This window comes from Apostichopus japonicus, chromosome 3, assembly GCF_037975245.1.
Source record: "Apostichopus japonicus isolate 1M-3 chromosome 3, ASM3797524v1, whole genome shotgun sequence".
Classification (NCBI taxonomy): Eukaryota; Metazoa; Echinodermata; class Holothuroidea; order Aspidochirotida; family Stichopodidae; genus Apostichopus; species Apostichopus japonicus.
Window position 1 is genome coordinate 23,766,768 of NC_092563.1, and position 24,991 is coordinate 23,791,758.

At 37.5% G+C, this 24,991-nt stretch overlaps 2 protein-coding genes across 6 annotated transcripts; one reads left to right on the plus strand and one right to left on the minus strand.

Moving 5' to 3' along the window:
- The first annotated feature begins 21 nt into the window (after nucleotides 1–21).
- Nucleotides 22–4,969, plus strand: LOC139965554 (peptidyl-prolyl cis-trans isomerase B-like). 4 transcript variants are annotated; one of them, XM_071968042.1, is made up of 5 exons: nucleotides 22–240; nucleotides 1,305–1,373; nucleotides 2,039–2,255; nucleotides 3,284–3,403; nucleotides 4,139–4,969. In XM_071968042.1, the coding sequence occupies exons 1-5, from the start codon at nucleotides 184–186 to the stop codon at nucleotides 4,393–4,395; spliced, it is 720 nt and encodes a 239-aa protein (XP_071824143.1). In that variant the 5' UTR covers nucleotides 22–183; the 3' UTR covers nucleotides 4,396–4,969. The 4 variants fall into 4 exon arrangements, with proteins under 4 accessions (XP_071824143.1, XP_071824144.1, XP_071824145.1 ...); XM_071968045.1 differs by lacking the exon at nucleotides 1,305–1,373 and adding an exon at nucleotides 893–1,027 and having other exon boundaries at nucleotides 39–240; XM_071968043.1 differs by lacking the exon at nucleotides 1,305–1,373 and having other exon boundaries at nucleotides 25–255.
- A 342-nt stretch (nucleotides 4,970–5,311) lies between these two features.
- Nucleotides 5,312–24,987, minus strand: LOC139965545 (CCR4-NOT transcription complex subunit 10-like). Of its 2 annotated transcripts, none has more exons than XM_071968030.1 (15): nucleotides 24,830–24,987; nucleotides 22,755–22,999; nucleotides 22,281–22,455; nucleotides 21,021–21,160; nucleotides 20,515–20,586; nucleotides 19,965–20,051; nucleotides 18,928–19,183; nucleotides 18,330–18,538; nucleotides 17,644–17,768; nucleotides 17,064–17,225; nucleotides 15,387–15,599; nucleotides 15,088–15,215; nucleotides 10,799–10,995; nucleotides 9,361–9,436; nucleotides 5,312–8,789 (listed from the first exon to the last, which is right to left on the minus strand). In XM_071968030.1, exons 2-15 carry the CDS (start codon nucleotides 22,992–22,994, stop codon nucleotides 8,629–8,631), a joined length of 2,241 nt encoding a protein of 746 aa, XP_071824131.1. In that variant the 5' UTR covers nucleotides 22,995–22,999; nucleotides 24,830–24,987; the 3' UTR covers nucleotides 5,312–8,628. The 2 variants fall into 2 exon arrangements, with proteins under 2 accessions (XP_071824131.1, XP_071824132.1); XM_071968031.1 differs by having other exon boundaries at nucleotides 22,305–22,455; nucleotides 24,830–24,986.
- Nucleotides 24,988–24,991: the final 4 nt, after the last annotated feature.

The window sequence follows — 24,991 nt, forward strand, 5'->3', positions numbered from 1 at the left end:
ATCCACGTATACACTGTATACGGGTCTGTTATCTAAAAAAAAACACCAGCCAACAATCTGCAAGGGTGACACGTAGCAGAAATTACGTTCACGCTTTCACCTCGCTAGAAAGTCCTATTTCAGAATTTACAAAGAAGACACAAGCCACCGAAGTGAACAAGAAGAACGAACTAAATCATAATCATGGGTCTCTTCAAGATTATTTCAACGCTCTGCTGCCTTAGCATTTCACTAGCCATGGTGATTATCAATAAGGTTTAACTTAGAATAGATTAAAGCATATTAGGGATTGCAGATATAGGATATATTTTTTTTTACAATTTTCAGTCCAGCCTAACTTAGGCCTAACGTTAGGCGTAACTGTTTGACCCAGGCAAAGTTTAACTGTTTAAGCCCAGGCTAACGCTATGTAGATTGATCATTATACACGCGGACAAACTTTTTTTCCCGTAAACTATGAAGATTTTATAGCATCATTTTAACTGGTTTACAAACAGGGCTAACTCAATAAGTTATTGCAGAGTATTAGACCAATTCTGACACAATTAGTGGCCCAAAGCATAGCCTAATCGTTGATCTAGCCATATTAAGATTTTATGTCCTATGGAAAGATTAGATCTTGTCATGAAATTTCACTCAGTAAATTGTACAACGCCATGTTGGTAGTGGTGGTGGCAGCTTGCAATGGTATTGATAACTAATGAAATGAGTTATGAAATCTTAAATACCTTGGTATAGGCCTAGGTGTAGGCTTACACAATGTTCTCCATTTACTGTTCAGGATGCTCTGTGCTAATCAGACGCTTCTATAACTGGCGAAGAATTTAGTAAAAATGATACCAACCATTTCAAGAGAATTATGTACAGATTTCTTATCACGGTCTCTCCGCAGGGTATGAGTAGTGTAAATTTGTTTCCACATGGTTAGGGTGAATTGAAAAGATTTGGAGAATTATCTCTGTGACTTGTGAGTTACTCTGGCAGGGAAAATTGTCATTGGTGTGCATCCATACATTTAAAGATGAAGGTATGTTTAATATTGTTAGGAGTGGTAATCTTTGTGACTGTCTTGAACATCAATGGCTTTCAACTGAAAGTTATTTATTGTAATCCCGATGTATGGTTGGCTGAGGAAGGGAATTTAAGCTTAACTACACAGACAAACAAAAATTTCCACTCTCTTGGATCCACGCGCCAAAAGGATCGGTAATAGTCTGTTTGAACAGTATAATTTCACAAGGACCTGCATGAAAACAAAACAGCCCCCAAAAAATTAACAAAATTATTGTATTGTTGGTTTTCAGGTGAAAGGGTGTCTGAAACAAGCAAGTCCAGATTTAGATAACACTTCCCAAAATACAGAACAAGAACAGGTACCTGACTGCTAACCAGCCCTTCTTCAGCCAACTAGCTCTATATTAGAAAACTTATATATATATATCCTTACACAGCATTACCAGTATCTGATAATTAACTGAGTGAGACTTATATTGGTTTTATTGCCACTTTACTTTGCTTTGGCTTAACTATAGCTTCGGGGATTTTTTCTTTGCTAATTTTGAGATTTCTACTCTTTCTTCTTTTTGCAATTATCATCAAAATAACTTTTGAGCAAACACTTCATTGCTTATGCCGTCCAGCTGACACATTTATCCAAAAATAGGAATGAAAGTTCAATGGCCTATTTAGTTCAGTAGCTGGACTTAATAATATTGATACAAAGAAAGAACTTGGTTGGCTAAATGTTGAGGAAATTTGATTGAATCACATTCACTAAGTGGCAAAATCTTGCACTTTACTGTTGTAAATGCAGTATGAATTTTTTATTTTTTTTGCATGTTAAGCAGTCAGCAGTCAAAATCATTCTACTTTAACCCAATTTGAAAATGTTGCCTGTAATGAAACCTCATATAAGTTGAATGCATAACAGCAGGCCTATCCTTATGTGTTATGAAAACCCTCTTTATAGAGAAGCAACCAGACAGTTTTGCTTTTTACTGATTCGAGATGTTTCACTGCCTGCTTCTTCTCCTCTCAGGTTCATGATGACAAAATTCCGGCACTGGTGACCAAGAAAGTCTTCTTTGACATCAAAATCGGAGAAGAGGCAATTGGCAGGATCGTGATTGGTGTCTTTGGCAAAGCAGCACCCTTGACCGCAGACAACTTTGTGCAGTTAGCTGAAGGAGTCGCCGATGGCAAGGGTTACAAAGGTCGAAGATTTCACCGAGTCATCAAGGACTTCATGATTCAAGGTCAGATTAATAAATATTGCATATTTTTGACAAACCTCACATCGACAAACGTTCAGGCTGATAATTCACCCTTACAGCCTGAGGAAAAGGATTAAAATGCTCAATCATTCGGAAGATGAAGGAGTGACTCAGCAAAGTGTTGTAGCCATGCTAAATGATCATGCCATCCCCTCCCCCCCCCCCTCCCCACAAGCATGCACACAAACACACCTGTCTCTTCTTATATATTCTTCTTATATTTTATCATTATTTCTTTGGAAACAGAATAGTCCATTTGTTTTTGCAAGACTCACCCAAGACAGTGTGATTGTCTATGTAAATATTAATTTAGACACATTCATTGTTAGAGGCATTGACCGAAGATGCCTCTAAATGTATATCACTGTGCTGCATCCATTTCCGTTTTTGTTTTAGAAAACTTTTACCACACAAGTATATGAATTTAGTGGATGTTGTTATTTTTTGGGTGATTTGTGTGTTACATCTTAATTCCACCATTAGATTTGCTTTAAAATGGAATGACACAAGTATATGAATTTAGTGGATGTTGTTATTTTTGGGGTGATTTGTGTGTTACATCTTAATTCCACCATTAGATTTGCTTTAAAATGGAATGACACAAGTATATGATTTTAGTGGATGTTGTTATTTTTGGGGTGATTTGTGTGTTACATCTTAATTCCACCATTAGATTTGCTTTAAAATGGAATGACACAAGTAATATGATTTTAGTGGATGTTGTTATTTTTGGGGTGATTTGTGTGTTACATCTTAATTCCACCATTAGATTTGCTTTAAAATGGAATGTTAAGCAAAAACTTCCAAAAGAACACTTAGCTAGAATTAAGGAGGTCTCAAACTTAGCATTGATATCACATGACTTGGGTCATAATACACAAACTTACGCCCACCCCCCCTGTCAGTTTTGTTTTTTTGTTTACTTTACTTATATATTACCTTACAGCCTACTACATATCATTGTACTTCCTGTTCTCATATCATTCTACTTCCTGTTCTTCCTCCTACAGGTGGTGATGTGGTTGCTATGGACGGCAGCGGCAGTTACAGCATCTATGGAAAATACTTTGACGACGAGAATTTTGACCTGAAGCATTACGGAGCTGGTTGGCTGAGCATGGCTAATGCAGGTATGGTGTCTCGTACATAAACGACTCTGTGCAAATGATGATACAAATCATGTGATATATGTGCAAGGTTGAACTTAGCAGGGACATTTTATTTTCTGTTTATGTACATATTCTGCCATATTCACTCTCATCCTTGTAGGCAAGGAACATGACCATATGTTTTCAGACCATTCATCTGGTGTATAGTTTTACATGGGTCAGAAAGACCAGTATTTTTTTTAACATTTCCAGCTTTTTATTGGTAGTGTAGTGACAGTTGCCCTTGCTTCACATTAGAACTAAGTTACTGTTAAAGTGGCTTTAGTTTTAACTCTGTTCGTCACTGGTGTACCATCACATAAAGTTGTCTCTTTTCCACAAGTCTCCGGAGAATCTCTTCCCCACCCTCCCCTCTCCCCACTGCTGCAGCTATTCTGATTTGTATCAATATTTTCCTGTGTCGCTGTGAAGTAAAAACCACTACTTTTCCTATGGTATGCAGTTGTAGCAAATGTAACATTATTTATTGCAAAGTGCCCCGATTGGAAAGGGGGTAGTCAGGAGGGGCGGGGGAGTGGGGCTTTAATGAAAAAATGATATTTTCTTCAACTTATATGTCAAAGTTTGAACAGTGTGAACCAATCTTGTAATGACTGTAAACTGTGATTTGTTGAGTAGTGATAGACTCACTGCATGGGTCTGGGGCAGTTAGATTGATTCTAGTGAACCATCTGCCTTGATCCCTCTACTCTGCAGGAAAGAACACCAACGGCTGTCAGTTTTTCATCACCACCACAAAGACGTCTTGGTTGGACAACCATCACGTCGTGTTCGGTAAGGTTCTGGAGGGGATGAATGTCGTGAGGACCATGGAAGACACACCCACAGACAAAGAGAGTGATGCACCACTGACAGACGTGTTGATAGTAGACTCAGGTGTCATCGAGGTGGAAACGCCGTTTGTAGTGGAGAAGATAGCATCCGAGGAGGAGGGAAAAGTAGTCGGAGAGTAAGATGCTTGAGAATGCCTTGAAAGAAGGAAGCCGAGGGCCAGGGCCAAAATTAGCTTGATCTTGCCCGAAATAAATATTCACTGCTGTTTAAGGAGTGATCGGTCACTGTGAGGTACAAATAAGTCAAAAATTTAGTTACGACTACCGAATCAAAACCTCACAAAAAATCCGACAAAATAAAAAAGTATATATAAATGAGTCATTCAGTTATAATTTCCTTTTGGGATTGCAAAATCCTCCCCAGGTTTATTCAAAAAGGCCTAATTGGCTGAGACTGCCGATTGTTAATGCATGAGGTCTTAAAACACTTTTTTAGTGAGAAAGAATTTTGATACGAAAGTATTTCCTGGAGCCTAGAGTGATTAGACAGTCAGGCCTCTAGCTTTTGTATGTTTGGTCACAGCTTTTCTCTTGCCTTTGAACGAACAGTTCCGAGGTTTTTCATATTAATGATAGATAACCCAAATAGCACAAAACAACACTTCATCAATAATTCATATATATGCAAAAGAACCCTCCGGACTTTTCTTTTAAGTGACCAACCATCTACAGTATAGTAAAACTCAAATAGAATGGGCTTTGTACAAAGATTACTACTCTTTTGTCCATCCTCTGTGTTTGTTTTTAAGTCTTCCTTTTGTTTTTATTTTAATTTTATATTGTTTGAAAGTTGTATGTCTGTCAAGTAAGAGAAAAGAAAAATGGTATCTCCAGTAAAAGTTAACTTAATCTGCTGTGATTGTATATCAGATAGTGTTATGTAACGAGTGCTTAACTGAAACATTTGTCTCTGTTAACAAAAATCAGGTGACTGAGCCTTGATTGTTAATAATAAGAACCAAACACGTATCCATCAATTACACTCTGTTATACACGCATAGAAAATAAGCAAAAAATGACAAGGTATTTAAATGTGTATTCTCTTACTTGTTTCTGGATTTTGTGTATGTTTAAAAACATGATAGCTACAAATTTTTCGCATCACTTTTAGAAAAATAACAGTAGTTTGCCAATTAGTTCGAAAATGATTTATTCTCGTATATTTTGTAATACTTCTTTCTACACGTTCACTGAAAGGATTTCAGTGGTCTTTGAGTGTACAGTAGTGTTACTCTGTTCCTGTTTTTTCTTTCACATAAATATTAGTGATATTGTTCTATGATACTGCCTAAGACCATCCTATCATTCCTTACATTATGGTGCTGCCATGCCCCTTGCCTCTATTAAGCCTTATAGTTTTATACTCAACAGTTTTGTACTTTTATAGTATCTTGACAAATCAGTTTTTCATTTTGAATACCAATTTTTATTCAGACCATTTATCCAGTTCATGTCATAAAAAATGGGGATACAGGTCTAATATTTATTACTCTGGCCGGGTAAGAATTCTGTCCGTCAAGTTCGGACAAGAGGTGTCACTGTCACACTTGTACAGATTCTTACATAACTGGTCAGTCAATTGTGCCAGAGTTGCTCCTTGGTCAGTATTGGACCTTGGTACCTTATTATTATTACTGTATATTGGAAATTCAGCAAATGTTTAAGGTTAATTAACTTGTGTGATTGGCATTTCAATGGAGCTTTAGATTGTGTACAGACACGTTTGCCTCATATTCAGATCTTTTGCTACTAACTTATAATAATTATCTTTTGTTCAATACGTTGATGGTTGTGATGAGATATTTGTAACTTAGGCAGAAGCTTCTGTATAAGTTTTTGTTGGTTGTTTGCTTGGATTTTATATTGGAGAAGCTGACTCCCATACAGGCTCGTCTGGGGGTCCTCCCCCCAGATAAAATATTATACTTATTTATACTATTTATATTATACTATTATACATCAATTGATGCATGCTGAGGCATATTCAGACTATAAATTAAGTATATAATTAGGTATTAAATGCAAAGTTGTGCTAATAACTGAATAGAGAACAAACAATGATCCTGACTAATATATACAAAGCTTCTGTAATGTATCATGAATATTCATTAGAAAGAAGTGACATGCCAACAGATGTGTTACGTCGTCGAAGATAAAGAACTCTTTTTTCAGAATCTTTACCAGTGTCAAGGGAAACCATAAGAGACCTAAGGCACAAGTAATGAACACAAGAAGTATTTATAACAATAGCTCTATATTTTACTCTTACAGACTTAAATTCATAATACTTGCCAGTTATCTATGCAATTAAAACTTAAACCATACATTTCTTTTTTTTTTTGTAGTAAAAATAAATTGGACATGAAGTTATAACATGTTTCTTTTGTTTTTTCTTCGTCATGCATTTCGTTGTCATAAAATCTAACAGATGTATGTATTCGCTTTTGCCCTTCTAGGTTGCCCATCCAACATTACTTCCTGTTTATATACAACACTCTTTGTTACCACCAACATTGTTAACATTGTTTGTATTTTACAGTTTGTTTATCCATCAACCTAATTTTGCCTGTATCATGAAATTTTCTTGACATTGAAGACTCGCCCCAAACCGCGTGCGGCCATCTGAAAAAGTTAACTTTCTGTTGCTTGCAAGTGATGATTTGTTTTTGTCGCTACAAAATGCAGACAGTAATGAAACGTGATACCTTGTTATCTTTTATCTAGACCTGAGATGTCCATCACTGCTATATACACTGTGCTGTGGGTACTGACCGCAGCTGTATGTACTGACTTACACTAGTGTCTAATTACCGACAGTAGCAAGCTGTGTGTATTTTCTGGAATGGATGGTGGTGTCTAACACTTCTGTTCCACCTCATTCCAAACTAGGTCAGATTACCAGCATTAGACGTTTCTCTTTGCGCGAGTCTTCACACCCTTTAACAGCAAACTGGTAGAATTAGTACTCTCACCATGTCTGCCAACGCTCATGATTTTACCTCAAGATTCTGTTTTATTCATCTTATCTCATCTCACTGGAAAATACTCCATTCTCACTTGCAAAAACCTTACACCAGTTGAACAACCTTGATATAGAACTTTACAGAAACGGTGGAGGAATACCAACCAGGAATGCAATGCTGAAAACAACTTGTTAGTGATGAGTTTTATTTGACTTACAATGTCATCGCTCCTACAAAGCATAATGTCTACAATAATGTGAAATAAACATTGCAGTAGAACTAGAATTGCAACATTCATCAGTGGTCAGTCATAGCATAGGTACTGGAAAAACTACACAAGGGGATGTTTTCTTGTTTGTGTTCACCAAACCTGTATTTCTTTGTTCATGGAATTTGAATATACACAACTTTTAAGTGACGAACAAATGAGTCATATTATATATAAATGATATTTCTCCACCTGACGAGCCAGGTTTGACTATATCTGTGTATGCCACTGTATAGGAGGCCTGTGGTATTACACTCATTAAATAAACCACTGATATGAGAGAAGAGCCAACCTTTAACATATTTATGAAAAGAGGATTTTCAATCGCCAACATTTATATCTGGTCAGGCTTAAAAAAGAAATGAATTCTTGTACCTATATATGTTTTGCAAATAGCTTCAAAGGCAGCTAGTTCTACTATTTTTCAAAGTAATCCTTTCGGCTGTGCAAATGAATCGGCTCAGAAATTAATTATTGTTGCATCCACTTATATATATATATTCAGGTAAACAATTTTCAAAGCTACGCATGTAAATTGATACTCTATCTCACAGGATGCTGTACCTAACCTTCCAATGGAGCAAACACCAGTTAAGAAAACTTTCACAACCTCCGCTGCATCACACAAATAAATCCCAATTGATGACAAATTAAAGTCAATAAAATTTCATTTAGAGTTACCTTTTCATACTAGTTATTGCTGTCATAAATAGGTATAATTTTAAATCATACCACCCCCCCTCTATAACTAAAGCAGGTACCTATTACTAGACTCCCTACAAGCAATATTAATTAGCCTGTGATGTTTATAATTTCTTTGAAATTTTCCAATTCAATGTTTTTAGTCCTTTTTCCAGACCTGCTCTCCACCATGGTCTACAGGGGTTATTCGTCAGGCGCATCTGTTCAGCAAGGAATCGATTAACGATCGGCATCGTTAACATCACCAGTTATTACTGCCTCTCTGTTCAATATCTCTGGGGGTTACCATGAATATACTGGCCTTTCCAGGCCTACTATCTATCTACATTCATGGGGAATATTCATCAGACCTGTCCCTTCACCATAGGGTTACAATAGAAGCTACAACTGTTTTGTCATTCCACAACTATTTCGTATTTATCAATTTCTCCACGGGGAGTTGTCAGGCCAAGGGTTTGGAGCCATCATTGACGGGCTGCTGCTGTTTATGTTTTGAGCGTTGTTCCACTGTACGTCCACCGCTTTAAACTGCGGAATTATTTGCTGTTTCTTTATCATCTGGAGAGCCGCTGGAATATTTCCTACAGATGGAATGAGAGAGTAAACATGTAGGACATTGAATGAAACTTGATGACTTGTACCCTCAACTGTCAGAACTGTGTACCCATCCTCTTTGACCTCTAAGTTAGATGAAATTAGCAATGACATTTTAGAGCTGTTACGTACAGTGATATGGTATTGTGAGAGTGAAATACTAATGAAAATATAGTTTCCAATTCTACTGAAAAGTACAGTAGATATGTTTGCCATAATTTAGAAACTTCACAATGCATGATTCTGGCAATACTTTTGTGATCAAGTATTTAAGGTTCACACAGAACATGTTTCTACTTTACTGAGAGAATCTATCTACCATCATATTATAATTCAGCAAAAACACTCCCAGCAAAAGTAGAAATAAATTGTAAACATGTAACTATACTTGTGATATCTGAAGACAGAAAGATTAGTTCTTACATTTGAATAATGCTCAAACCAAGCCACAAAACCAATATCACATATGTTTTCCTTTGTCTTTGACAAGGAACCATGATGCAACTTATAAAAAAAACCAGCAACGGAAATAACTAACTCAAAATAAATGTTACTCACCGCTTTGCAGTTCGAGGTAGATAGCCAAGAATAAAGCTTCCTGGGGCATTTCATGGATTGGCAGTAAGCTGCATGCCTACGATAAAAAGACAAAGACAATATTGACCACATTCACAGAACAATTTACACAATTCCATCAACAATCAAACATCCAAGTTAACTATATATTAGCACAAGAGTCACATGACTGTCAAACATCATTTAACTCTACGCTCTGCAAACTAGTTTGATATGGGTCGTGAAATTTTTTTCCGACATCTGAAAGACTTATCGAAAGTTTCAAAAGCTTGACGATATCCACAGTTTGAGCTACCATTTATGCATACTGATCATTGATTCTGAGGATTGATTGGTCACTTGATTCTGAGGGATAGGGAACTGTGGGTTTGTGACTCAATCTTCACAGAAGATCCTGGATCCCGGACCTCAAAGTGTGCAGACCAATGATCAAACAGACCAATGATCAAACTGTCGACTGGCATTCTATCGCATCGTACAACTTAAACAAGTTAAGTATTTAACGATTACAAGGAAGAGAGAGCAGAATCTTACTTTCCAAAATGTTTCTCTATAGCATATTTTACATAGTGACTTTATGGCAACCTCTAACATGCCAAATATAAGCTATGTAGATTACCATATGTTTCATATATCAAAGAGACCTTAGATAGTTCAAACATCATAAGACAAATGCTGCCCTCCACAAAATATTCACTGAACTTAGGATATGAAAGGTCACTGAATGGGTATCACTTTGCTTGCTCATAACTTGACCGTTATTACAAAGAAAAAAACAATTGACTATTCTTTCCACCTCATACGCACTAATAATAATGCTGTCCTGTCTTGTAATACCCCCCCTGTTCAGAAGTACTGCCACTCCTAACCACTAAGATACATTACTGACGTTTTTAGGCATGTGCTATCCGATTAATGGGTCGCGACCCAAGAGTGGGTCACCAGACTGTTATGGGTATCACCAGCCGGGAGGCAGGCAGCAAAAAAAGCAATTGAGCAGCAAATAAAGTTTGGAATGGAAACCTGAAAGTTAACTTCATCCCTGCTATGCAGTGATTTGCTTCACAAATTTGTTTGCTTTCAAAGCTTTGCAGTCAATGTGGAGTATATATTGAGTGATTTGTAGGCCTTAGGAATTGAGGGGCCCACCTCTAGCATACACAGAACATGTTGTCAAGGAAAAGGCTTGGAAAGCAGAGTTTTACGTTATCGTGATGATTTTTGGTGGTTTGCAAAGTTGAGTATGTATTGGGTGATTTGTAGGCCTTAGGAATTGATGGACCCACCTCTAGCAAACACAGAACGTGTTGCCAACGAAAAGGTTTGGGAAGCAGAGTTTTACGCCATCGTGATAATATTTGGTGGTTTGCAAAGTGCTACATCTTTGAGAGTCTTCTCCATGGTGACATATCAAACCTACCTTCATTATGCATTTGCGAGCCTTGTCCCATTCGCCACATAAAGCTAGAGAACTGGCCAGATTAATCAAAACTGTTGCCTTGGCAGATTCAGAAGTAGAAGGGTGACTTTGTCTGACCCTTGACCCATGCACTTCCTGAGAGTCGGTCCCATCTCCACTAGCTCCATCACTTTTATCCGACCTGTCTTTATCTCTCTCTGCAAAGGAGATAAATTGAAAGAAACGTTAATTGGACAGGCTACCATCGGACTCAATGACCCAGTATGGCAGATGAAGATTGGCTCATCAACTTTATTGAACCAGCCCAGATTAATGCTAGATTTTATCAATTCATTGAAAAAGTCCAGGAGATGACATCATCGAAACAGCACAGTAGAGAATATATAACTCAAATTTGTTGAACCAGCCCTGTTTATTTTACCAGATTATCAATTTGATGAACCATTCCAGAGAGATGACATCATGTTATTCAATTCATTGAACCAACACATCGCAAAATATTAGTTCAAATTTTATTGAACAAACCAGGTTCATCATTATGTCAGGTTATCGATTCGATGAACCAGTCCACAAAGATGACAACATGTCAAATTCCAAGAGCCAGAAAAGGAGAAATAATTAATTCAATCTAAAACCAGCTCAGTTGATATTGTTAGATTATCAAATATGATGAAACAGTCCAGCAGATGAAATCTTGTAATTGAATTCACCGAACCATTCCAGCAGAAAACAGTCCTTTTATTTTTTTTTTGAAATTTTTGACCAGCCCAGATATTTTCAGATTATCAGTTAACTGCACCAGTCAACGAGAAGACAAAATGTCACTAAATTCACAGCAACTGGTAGCAGAAAACATTAGTTCAAATTTATTGAACCAGCCCTATTAATAATGTACGATTACCGATGCATTTAATCACTTGGGGAGATAGCACATTACTTAATAAAATTCATACTTAGTGAGCAACCATACAGGAATAAAGCTGTGATGTAAACACCTAATATATACAGCTACAATAATTCAATAGTATTTACATACTTGCTACATGTCATTTTCAAAATTTCCAAGTTTCAACAAGGTCATCCAACAGCCTCAAAAAAACAATATAGCATAAACAATTCAAACTTCTGTAAGGACACATCTAGACTAAAGAGGTGACATCACCCATATGACTGCATCGGTAAAGTCTAGCCATAGTTTGTTAGATAGATACCTTGTTCAGGAGAGGCAGGGTAGATAACAGATATGTAGTTTGTTAGATAGATACCTTGTTCAGGAGAGGCAGGGTAGATAATAGATATGTAGTCTGTTAGATAGATACCTTGTTCAGGAGAGGCAGGGTAGATAACAGATATGTAGTTTGTTAGATAGATACCTTGTTCAGGAGAGGCAGGGTAGATAACAGATACATAGTCTGTTAGATAGATACCTTGTTCAGGAGAGGCAGGGTAGATAACAGATATGTAGTTTGTTAGATAGATACCTTGTTCAGGAGAGGCAGGGCATATAACAGATATGTAGTTTGTTAGATAGATACCTTGTTCAGGAGAGGCAGGGTAGATAACAGATACGTAGTCTGTTAGATAGATACCTTGTTCAGGGGAGGCAGGGTAGATAACAGATACATGGTCTGTTAGATAGATACCTTGCTCAGGAGAGGCAGGGTAGATAACAGATATGTAGTTTGTTAGATAGATACCTTGTTCAGGAGAGGCAGGGTAGATAACAGATATGTAGTCTGTTAGATAGATACCTTGTTCAGGAGAGGCAGGGTAGATAACAGATATGTAGTCTGTTAGATAGATACCTTGTTCAGGAGAGGCAGGGTAGATAACAGATACGTAGTCTGTTAGATAGATACCTTGTTCAGGAGAGGCAGGGTAGATAACAGATATGTAGTTTGTTAGATAGATACCTTGTTCAGGAGAGGCAGGGCATATAACAGATATGTAGTTTGTTAGATAGATACCTTGTTCAGGAGAGGTAGGGTAGATAACAGATACGTAGTCTGTTAGATAGATACCTTGTTCAGGGGAGGCAGGGTAGATAACAGATATGTAGTTTGTTAGATAGATACCTTGTTCAGGAGAGGCAGGGCATATAACAGATATGTAGTTTGTTAGATAGATACCTTGTTCAGGAGAGGCAGGGTAGATAACAGATATGTAGTTTGTTAGATAGATACCTTGTTCAGGAGAGGCAGGGTAGATAACAGATATGTAGTTTGTTAGATAGATACCTTGTTCAGGAGAGGCAGGGTAGATAACAGATACATAGTCTGTTAGATAGATACCTTGTTCAGGAGAGGCAGGGTAGATAACAGATATGTAGTTTGTTAGATAGATACCTTGTTCAGGAGAGGCAGGGCATATAACAGATATGTAGTTTGTTAGATAGATACCTTGTTCAGGAGAGGCAGGGTAGATAACAGATACGTAGTCTGTTAGATAGCTACCTTGTTCAGGGGAGGCAGGGTAGATAACAGATACATGGTCTGTTAGATAGATACCTTGCTCAGGAGAGGCAGGGTAGATAACAGATATGTAGTTTGTTAGATAGATACCTTGTTCAAGAGAGGCAGGGTAGATAACAGATATGTAGTCTGTTAGATAGATACCTTGTTCAGGAGAGGCAGGGTAGATAACAGATATGTAGTCTGTTAGATAGATACCTTGTTCAGGAGAGGCAGGGTAGATAACAGATACATAGTCTGTTAGATAGATACCTTGTTCAGGAGAGGCAGGGTAGATAACAGATATGTAGTTTGTTAGATAGATACCTTGTTCAGGAGAGGCAGGGCATATAACAGATATGTAGTTTGTTAGATAGATACCTTGTTCAGGAGAGGCAGGGTAGATAACAGATACGTAGTCTGTTAGATAGATACCTTGTTCAGGGGAGGCAGGGTAGATAACAGATATGTAGTTTGTTAGATAGATACCTTGTTCAGGAGAGGCAGGGTAGATAACAGATATGTAGTTTGTTAGATAGATACCTTGTTCAGGAGAGGCAGGGTAGATAACAGATACGTAGTCTGTTAGATAGATACCTTGTTCAGGGGAGGCAGGGTAGATAACAGATATGTAGTTTGTTAGATAGATACCTTGTTCAGGAGAGGCAGGGCATATAACAGATATGTAGTTTGTTAGATAGATACCTTGTTCAGGAGAGGCAGGGTAGATAACAGATATGTAGTTTGTTAGATAGATACCTTGTTCAGGAGAGGCAGGGTAGATAACAGATATGTAGTTTGTTAGATAGATACCTTGTTCAGGAGAGGCAGGGTAGATAACAGATACATAGTCTGTTAGATAGATACCTTGTTCAGGAGAGGCAGGGTAGATAACAGATATGTAGTTTGTTAGATAGATACCTTGTTCAGGAGAGGCAGGGCATATAACAGATATGTAGTTTGTTAGATAGATACCTTGTTCAGGAGAGGCAGGGTAGATAACAGATACGTAGTCTGTTAGATAGATACCTTGTTCAGGGGAGGCAGGGTAGATAACAGATACATGGTCTGTTAGATAGATACCTTGCTCAGGAGAGGCAGGGTAGATAACAGATATGTAGTTTGTTAGATAGATACCTTGTTCAAGAGAGGCAGGGTAGATAACAGATATGTAGTCTGTTAGATAGATACCTTGTTCAGGAGAGGCAGGGTAGATAACAGATATGTAGTCTGTTAGATAGATACCTTGTTCAGGAGAGGCAGGGTAGATAACAGATACATAGTCTGTTAGATAGATACCTTGTTCAGGAGAGGCAGGGTAGATAACAGATATGTAGTTTGTTAGATAGATACCTTGTTCAGGAGAGGCAGGGCATATAACAGATATGTAGTTTGTTAGATAGATACCTTGTTCAGGAGAGGCAGGGTAGATAACAGATACGTAGTCTGTTAGATAGATACCTTGTTCAGGGGAGGCAGGGTAGATAACAGATATGTAGTTTGTTAGATAGATACCTTGTTCAGGAGAGGCAGGGCATATAACAGATATGTAGTTTGTTAGATAGATACCTTGTTCAGGAGAGGCAGGGTAGATAACAGATATGTAGTTTGTTAGATAGATACCTTGTTCAGGAGAGGCAGGGTAGATAACAGATATGTAGTTTGTTAGATAGATACCTTGTTCAGGAGAGGCAGGGTAGATAACAGATATGTAGTCTGTTAGATAGATACCTTGTTCAGGAGAGGCAGGGTAGATAACAGATATGTAGTTTGTTAGATAGATACCTTGTTCAGGAGAGGCAGGGCATATAACAGATATGTAGTCTGTTAGATAGATACCTTGTTCAGGAGAGGCAGGGTAGATAACAGATACATCATGAGCATTATCAGCAGACAGATGTTGAAGAGCATCGGTAATTCTATTGAGGTGAACCAGTGCCTCTGCTGCATATAAATGACCAAGGAATCTGAAAGAAAAATGCAAAATAGCAATCCATTTGATAAATTTAGCAGATTAAAACTACAGTCCTCCTGTGTCTGTCTCTAATCCTGGTATCAAGTTGGCTTAAAATGGCCATCTTTTGTTTCTAACCCTATCTGCTACACTACTAAGGGATCATATTAACATATATACTCACTTTAGTGATCCAGCTAAGCCTGGTATGGCCAGCAGATCCTTGGCATGCTGAAGAGCGACCACATTATCCCCCAAGACTAACGAGACGTACGAACTGCAGGCCAGCACAGAACATCTCAGATTCAGAATTTCATGTGCCTTCAGAGGAGGACCAGGAGGTGCCCCTGAGGTACCCATCAATGGGGTGGTGGTCTTAGCTCCAGTGCTTGTTGAACTGCAATGTAAAAGGAAAAGTCCAGATTAAAAGAAATGCAAATGGAATTTTTGGCTTCTTCCTTCTGAGACGGTGATTCTCCAAGCAGTGTAAAGTTTGCCAATCTGATTAAATCATCATAATCATTATCATAGAAAATAAATTGAAAAGGCCTTCACAGGTACTGTGTAGCATATCTGCTTTTAACCTAATGTTGTATACCCTTCTAATGATATCATAACAGAGTTTTGTCTTTCATTGCTACTCGACAAGTTAGTATCAAAGTAGGAAGTCGTTAATAAAATCGGCATCCAGGCTTCAAATATTTTAGGAAAATTCTGGTACAGACACTGTATCACTTACCGGAAGGTCCCAAGAACAACAAGAAACATGAAATCCACATGGTAACTTAATCGCAATATTTTGTCCCAAACTACAGAACTAAAGTTGTATGAAGGTAATTACTAATTAAACTACTTAGGTACAGCTGTCTCCATTTCCAAGAAAAAAAAGATCACAGTGAATCATCTGTGATGCCACCATGGCAGATACAATTCTATTTTACAACTTTGTGAATGGATTCACTTTAAATTGTGACACAGTTTTAATGTTTGCTCAGCCGTAAATGTACTCAGAGTTCAAAAATTTCATGTATATGTTTGTTAAGAATGATACCATTTAATACGTAAATTAATGATTACACCAAAACAAAGAAAAAACAGAGACAATTGTCAGCTCAATTGCCTTTATGATGTCATAAGTTCTATTGCTACCAGCAAAGCTCATAAAATCTCACATTAAACATCATATCTCTGGGCTAAATATATCATCAGGATGTGGTTTTCACTCACTGGTTGGTGACAAACTTGATCAAACTTGGCAGCATATTTTCTAAAAATATCAGTTTCCATATTCAAACAACTCTTTCAAAAGGTCAATACACACATAGCATTGTAACTAAACATGACTTAAAAGATATACAGATATGTTTCATCAGCAGTATATCTATTTTATGTGGAATTTATATTCTAAATCAATATCAATATCTACATCCACACCAGTATAAATTTTTATCAGTATCAATATCTATATCTACATCAGTATCAATATCAATATCTACATCAGTATCAATATCTTCATCAGTATCAATGTCTACATCTACTACATTAGTATCAATATCATCATCAGTATCAATATCAATATCTTCATCAGTATCAATATCTAAATGTACATCTATATCAATATTCATATTTACATTTACATTTATATCTACATTTATATCTATATACACAATCAATCAGACAGACATACAGACTGACAGACAGATAGATAGACAATAACTTAACAGTGACTGTCCACCCTCTGGACTGCACTTAATAATTTGTTGTGTCTTTCAATGACCGAGTCAGTTCCATGTACACTGACTTGTTGATGCTTGGGGTAACCCTCACACCAATCAAACGAAGACCCCAGCCGACTACTAACCTGCTATCTGACACATCGGAAGGATCGCTGGACAGGCTGGTAGAGGAGAATGAATCCGCCGGTAAAGTGATCTTAGAGGGCAGCAGAGATAGAGCATTACAGAGACACAAGGAACCAAACTCCAGCGATGCCACAGGAATGGCAGCAGATTTGACTTCATTGCTGAAAGAAATATGAAAATCATTGCCATAGCTTTATGATCGAGTGAGTAATCTGATAGATTGGCCCTTGAAAACACACACGTCTTTCCATTCCACATAAATATCAACCAAAATTTTATATGAAGCAATGAAATATTAAATGATGCGATAAACACAAGTTAAGTGTATACTCATTATACACAATAACAGTAAACATATGACATTTTCATGACATTACATACAGCACACCTAACAATACAGTACAGAAATATGACATCCATAAAATTACACACAGTACTTCCTTACAGTACAGTACAGATGCCCACATGTAATACACATCACATTATGTGATAATAATACCAGTCTTCAAGCAGTAACGTCAGTTTCTTTCAACACTCACAAGACACGCAGAATGAAGACAGACAGTGTCCGTTTAATACCTGTATTTCTTCTCTGTGACACCTTGATTGATGACAACCCTTCTGTGTGGTCCTGATCCTATGACACTCTTCACGATACCATGCCTGTTGGCATCGGGTATCCCTTTAGACACAGACTCTGGTCCCTGCCAAAAATATAGAAACAAAACCATGACAGAATTTCAACATTTATAATTCATTTAACACTCACTACTCAACCTCCTAACAACCAATCACATTCTTTCCTAAAATTTTACAACTTTATGTTTTAATTTCATTTAAATTAATTTTTATAATTTTACAAAGCAACTTTACAACTTTGCACTGTATAATGTCTCTGCCCATTCAGATACAATTCAGCAATGTGCTTTGAATACTAATTATTTAATTCTGAGGGGGGGATAAAAGTAATTGTTGACTTAAACAGAATTCCAATTGACTCCACTATCCAGACCTATTGAATTGGTGGCCATCCCTATCAGCAAGAGATATGTATACTTAAGGTCAATAGCAGTAGAAATTATCTACCAAGCCAATGACATCTCTGCTCTTTCAAAATTTGGCAATTATTTCCCTGCCAGATACCTCTTTAGTAAAACTCAAACCAGCTTCTGGTCTTTGTGGCTTGACGTAAATTACTTGAGCGATAATGCCCAACTTTGCCTGTAAGTTTACCAACTCATTAACCAATTACTCTGTAAACTTACAGGCGTTCCTTGGTGAGCTGCTATGCAGCATTCCGCCAGTCGTAGCCAGAGCCTGGGATTAGTTGAATACACCTGAACGGTTTCAATCAAGCTGTCAAAAGCTGCTAGGGGCCTTCCTGCGTGCAGTAACTGAATGCCCGCGTTGTAGAGTAACTCATAGTGACGGCTGAAGCCCATCGTGTGTAAGGGTCGACTCGTCCTCCTTTGGCCTGAGGAAGAAACGGAGTACCGATGCCAATGGTTGTTGTTTTTTTACTTTTTACTAATTTGTTTCTTTCTAATTAGCTGATAATTCATATTTTCGTTAAAGACAAAACTGTGGGTAGTGAAATGTTCGGAACCAAACCCATACTCTGAAATTACTCTCTCTCTCTGTAAGTGATATTCAGTTCCAAAAAAAAAAACATAGAAGCATGTCTTCTTTTTTCTTCAAAATCAATTGGACCCTTTTTACAATCATCATAAATGAAATACTCCAGAGTACAGGTGTTGATCAAACACAAAAACCTACCATTACAAATAGACCTACTTTATTTCATTAGGTGATAAAACTTACAGACATGCAAAAAAACACATATATATCTGGCGTGCCACTCACTCGATTTCTTAATCAATACTTGCACAGCGTCTGCGTTCTCCGATAAGGCCTTCTTGGCATAGTGGCACGAGAGATGATATTTTCCCATGTAAAAATGTACACATCCTAGATTGTTATAATACATGACCGGTACGGATTCCCCGGTCTGCCAGTGGTCCGACTCGTGATGAGCACCCGTTAACAGCTTGATGGCTTTCTTGTAGTTGCCCCTCTCGTATTCAAAGTTGCTCTTCAGAAAGAGAGCAGCTGATGGGTGCTGTGAAGAATAATCGAGAATGATAAAGCTTACAACGATATCTTCAATTTAATGGATAGTCGAAATGAATAAAAAAAATTGGGCTGATGACATAGAAACATTGTTTTTAAATTTATGTATTCTGGTGAAAATTGGATTCAGTTTTTTAATATACTGTTTTCAAGATAACAACATTTGAATCTGATCAATACATTTTGTTACAAAATTACATCGCACCCGTTTGCTTCAAGTTCACTATGGTACAAACTGTCACAATTCCAATTAACTTGAAAACAATATGAAGGAATTCTGCTTGCAAATTTCACCAGGATGCTCAGAATATATTCCTCTTTTCATCTGTTAAAAAAATACTTGGACTATCCATTTGAAGCTTATATTACACATTTTAAGATATGTAAGTCTGAATATGGTCAATTATATCCAAACTTCCATTAGAATGTTTACCACTACTCTTTAAGCATTTTAAAACTCACTCAGCCATATTTAAATTCTACTTCAACATTACTTTATAAAAGTCTAGAAGAATGAAGAGGGTCCAAACCTCCACAATTTTTTTTTATATTTTTAGCCAAATAGTTTCAAGGTTCATAACTGATGAACATCTCCCTCAATTTTACAACTCTGCACCCCTACTGACCAATCACAGTCCATGATGCAAAGACGATGTTTGTATACAATGTTACGTGACTCATCCACTCTCATAGCGCTAGCAGAATAGTACAGACGAATAAGCGATTTCCATGTCCGCTGCCGAGTAAAGAAGGCCTTCATGAAAACTTACCCCAGAGGACGATGATGTCATAACTGACTTGAGTTCACGTTTACAAAACCTCATGTGTTTCAACTGCAGGTAACATTTGGTCTTGAGCTGCAGACAACGAGACAAACAACTTCCTTTAAACATATCATATCAACAATGATGTCGTCTGTTGTATAATTACTTTGTATTGCAACCCAAGAGAAACAATACCGTTTTAGGAGTAATGGATGAAAAAATACACCATCTTGTCTTTTATACTGTACCCTGTTGACAAATGGACAGCAAACTAATAACCAGACAGAGGTGACTGTACTTAACTGTACATTGAAAATGAATGTGTCCCTCAGATCAGCCTTTCACTATTTGATTGCCTTTCTTGTCATTTCTCTTCCAAGTCAACAGCACTTCTTTCTGGATACTTTTGGTCAGGCATTCTGAATTTTGTACTATTTTAGTTGCTGTTCCTATAAACCTTTCCTATAACATATACACCAGACAAACTGAATACATACAATGATGAAAGCCACACCCCGACGACATAAACTAGCATTCCAGCTGGCCGAGTACTAACCTGGTGAATTTTTGCTTTGTTCCTCTCACACAACGACACAAAGTCCGAGTCTGTCTCTTTACTTTCTTTACCCTAAATGACGAAAGACAATGGACCAGAGAAAATGTTGTCACACAAAATATGAAAATATTCACGTAAGAAAAAAACACATGTGTAAATTTAAAAGGATACTTAAGCAGTTCTTGCTGCCGATGACGATAGACAAAAAACGTGACTTCCGTCTTTAGAACTTTCGGAAGTGATCTGTCATGATTTAGATTTGAGCAGATGAGAAATGCTAGCTTGAATCACGGTGGAAAGAAGGGGGCAGGGACCTAAAGGGGACAGCGACCCAAAGGGGGCAGCAAGGGCACAAAATTTTACTAATTAGGTTAGGTAGATCAAAGTGAACTAAACTAAAATATATCCCGGTTACGTTTTCACTCACAGAATACTAATCATAAATACATTGTGGTTGTGGCGACTCTTTGCTTCCGGTTAACTCTCTGACCGTCATCTCGACTTACCTCGGTCTTATCCCCGCCTTGTTTACTACTGGTCATCTGTTTGTCAATGTAACTGAGAGGTCTGAGGGCCTTGTCTGGCTGTTGTGTACACAAACAAGCCTCGGCTAACAGTAGAAGAACCTGCAACGCCAGCTTGTCCTCTAAGAAATCAAGAAAAAGAAAGAGAAAATGGTCGCTCACTTACAAAATATTGAAACGGTTGTAAATGGGTATGAGCTTAAAAAGGTAATATCAATAACCTTATCTGTAAAAGTTGAAAGTTCAGTAAGCTAAAAACAACAGTCACAAAGTTAAATTTGTTTAATACGGACTGGTATCAGACCAGATTGGATTCCATTGACACTTTTAATCTATATGAAATGACCCCTTAAACCTGTGAAGGTAAAAAATTTGTGTCTAAAGTTTGTGTGAAATAGTTGTGTGCGCCGGTTTGTGGCTGCACCCGTGCCCCAGGAGAGATTGACTGCATGTGCACACTTTGGTGTTTGGGTGTGACAAGTTACTAATGACCAGGGTTAAGTTGTAAAGTCGTGTGAAAGGGCCTTAGCCTTAAACAAGACTGTAAACCAGCATCAGGATTGTCACGTTGACAGATATGGCACGTTATGAGTGGTCACTTTATTATTATTGATACGTAGACCATTAGGTCAGTTTCTCAGATGCAACACAAAACTCAAACAATTATGGGAAAGCGTTAGGTCCTTTCATGGCCTAAAATGACATGTTTGGAATGCATTATAAAATTATGCTTAGACAAATGGTGTGGATGTCATCCAATGTTTTTAACTGATTTATATGAAGAACATGTTTCAGTTGAATTATTAGAATTTATAAATCAATTAGTTAACTTCAACATTAAGGGCTGCACGCAGTAAGCAGTCATCTCCATCTATGGGGCCTTAAACAAGTATTTCAGAGTTTTAGCTTATGTTTAAGGTGAATATCGTGAAAATCCTACCAGCTGTAGAAACATTACTAGAAACTTAACTTATTCTCTAGTTTTTTTTTTTTGGAGACTATCTAGCGGATTGTTTTCTCCCAGTGGATTGCCTTCAAATTAAACAAAGGCCCAGGTCAACATCATTCTTGTAAACTTACAGAATCATTGGTGGCTCAAAGACTGTCAGCTATGATAGTCTGTGTATTGAGTTTGTATGTGGATAGGCATTTAAAACTTAGCAGCGAGAACTCTAGCCAGATGTGATTCCCTCGATAAAAGCTTGAGGTTGCCATTTAATTAGCACAGCTCTGTTAAATTACCTCTGAATGTGGCTAGATACGTACCGAGAGGTTCGATAACTTGGAAGAGCTTCTCCAGAATCTTTATAGCCTGGTTGTGTTGTCTTTGATGATAGAGAATGACTGCTTGATTGAAGAAGAGGACAGCATGATCTGTATCTTCTACAGATGGAGCATTATCTGGATCAACCTGAACCTTGAGCAGACAAGACAAAAAAATAACATAAATTAGTAAAAGATAAGAAATTACTATGGAAGTAACAAGAAAATGATAGTGAAAAGAAGTTTGTTGTCACTTTCCTGCTCATATTTAAAACAACCAACAATGAAATTACCCATTCCACTCTCTCCTTACCTAACTATACCCCCCCCCCCCCCCTCTCTCTCTCTCTCTCTCTCTCTATCACTCTCTCACTAAGCCTACAGTCTCTGCACATACACAAACAAATCCTGTAACAAAAAGGAGAAGCAAATACTACTGTGTTAGTGACTTACCATATTATAAACTTGTTTGAGACCCTTCTTCAAGTTTTCTACATGTTGAAATCCTGATTGATGGAAATGGCAGACACACATGTTGTGCTGTACCTTTGGATTAGTCTGTGACATGGTGCTTAAAATTTTGAGCTTGTCCATGCAAGCTGAAAAGTTCTTGGCCTCAAACTCTTTTCGGGCTGCTTGTGAAAGTTCCTTTTCTTCATGGTTATTATTAGATCCACTCTTTTTGTCTGCCATTTTGGCTGTGAAAGGAGAAGAAAAAGGTATAATAAGACTAGAGGTTTTTAATCTTGTGGGTTGGAAGAGTCTGGTTACCCAGACTTAAGTGAGGAACACTTACTAACACAACTACTAGCGGATTCATAATGTAAGGCAGTTTAAAAGAAAATTTGTAAATAAAGGATGATGGAATAAGAAACTGAATTTACTACCAAACTTAAAAAGACCACACTTATGCCTGTTCTCTTTGCGGTCAAACACGACGAAACAAGTGAGAACATTGAAACATTGTAATTTGTGGGAGAAATACTAGATCCTAGTTGTCTTCTATGGAGTGAGCTGTTGAGGTCAGCTCTAGTTATCTAGGCAAGCCTAATCATCAATGGATTTTTGTTTAGAGAAGAAAGAGTTTAAGTTTGCTGTAAGGACTGCAGGCACAGTCGGCAAAATAATCCAATGAAAGAACACTCAAAACTAATAAACTAGGCTTGAGCTTTACACAACTATGGACACTGAAATGTCCAGGCGATAACTTGAGAAAGATACACAGACAAGTTTGAGCAGCTTGAATTGCAGCATAAACTTTGTAAATGCCATATTCTGAAACTTACTATCCATAAAGTTGTGTGATATGTTTGGCCAATGATTGATTTTCATAAAGTGATACAAAAAGTTTTCACCTATGTATAATGTGCCTTGCAGTACAATATGTAATTCACAATAAAAAAAAACATTAAATATTAATTCTCACTTCCAATTTAATTTGGCTGATTAGTAATAGCAGACTTGGTCAACAATGCTTTAATAAAATTGGTTACAATATACTGCCAATTACAAAGTACAACATGACCTGCCCAGAGATTTCCAACTTTTCTTTTATAAACATACAATTTTGGTATAATGTTAGGAACCCCTGTGGCCTATAAACTATGCAGATGGCGAGAAGATGCGATAAGGACGTTACATGATCACTTATCTCAAATCTCTTATGTACAAGGGGTCCCAAGAAGACTACAGTAGTTTAGACTGTGAGAATAAGCTTTTCTTATTGATCACTTACACATCACTAGTAGTAACATTAGCAGGCATAAGTTACATTATGATAGGAGCTGCACAAACCTCTCCTATAGGGTCCTTGATAGGGACTTGAGTGTCCCTCCTGATCCTTTTTTCTACTAAATTTAAGTAAACCTAATCAATTGCAGGTAAGTATAGCTATCCTAACCTGCAGTTAGGCCTATCTCAGGCTACACATTGCCAAAACAATTGCTACGTGACATTTGACCAACCTTAGCAGTTGTAACAGTTTGCATTTTCTAGCACTAAAATCCACACTGGAACTGTAATGTTGTTACACCTAGCCTAGTCCCTATTTCGGACAGGTTATTGACCTAGCCTACGCCTTAAGCTCTAGAGTCTAACTCTAAGGTTAGGCCTAGCCAGCACTTAGTAGACTAGCCTAGGCCCTGGTTATACACTATCTTTTTGTTCAATGAAGGAATATGTAGGCCTAGGCCTTGACCTTTCCACAATATACTGAAATTTTCCATTACTACTCCTTCGTGGAACCCATCCTGCTACTGTAGCCTTACTGTTATATCTTCAGGCTACCAATCACAGAGGTCAGTGCTACCAATGGAATAAAGTTAGGCTAGCAATAGCATCCCCATCCTATCATAGATCTAAGTTTGGCTCGGCCCAGCCTAGTTCGACTTCTAGGCCTAGGCCATTTCTGTGTACCCGGCCTATCCTAGCCTATGGCCTACCCAAAAGGCCTTTGTTTTGAAGAATGAATAAAGGTTCTGTATAATTGGAAACAGTTTCTTTCGATAAAAGTTTAGTAGTGTACTCACAGTTGCGGATGAAGTGACAATACACTTGATAAAATACTGTCTTCTAGCATAAATTTATGCATGCCGAGTTTACACAGTATTAGAAACTCGCCGATCGCACATGAGGAACGCCAAGTGATCATATATTCGAGCCTATGAAGAGATTATAAAGTGTCTGCTTGT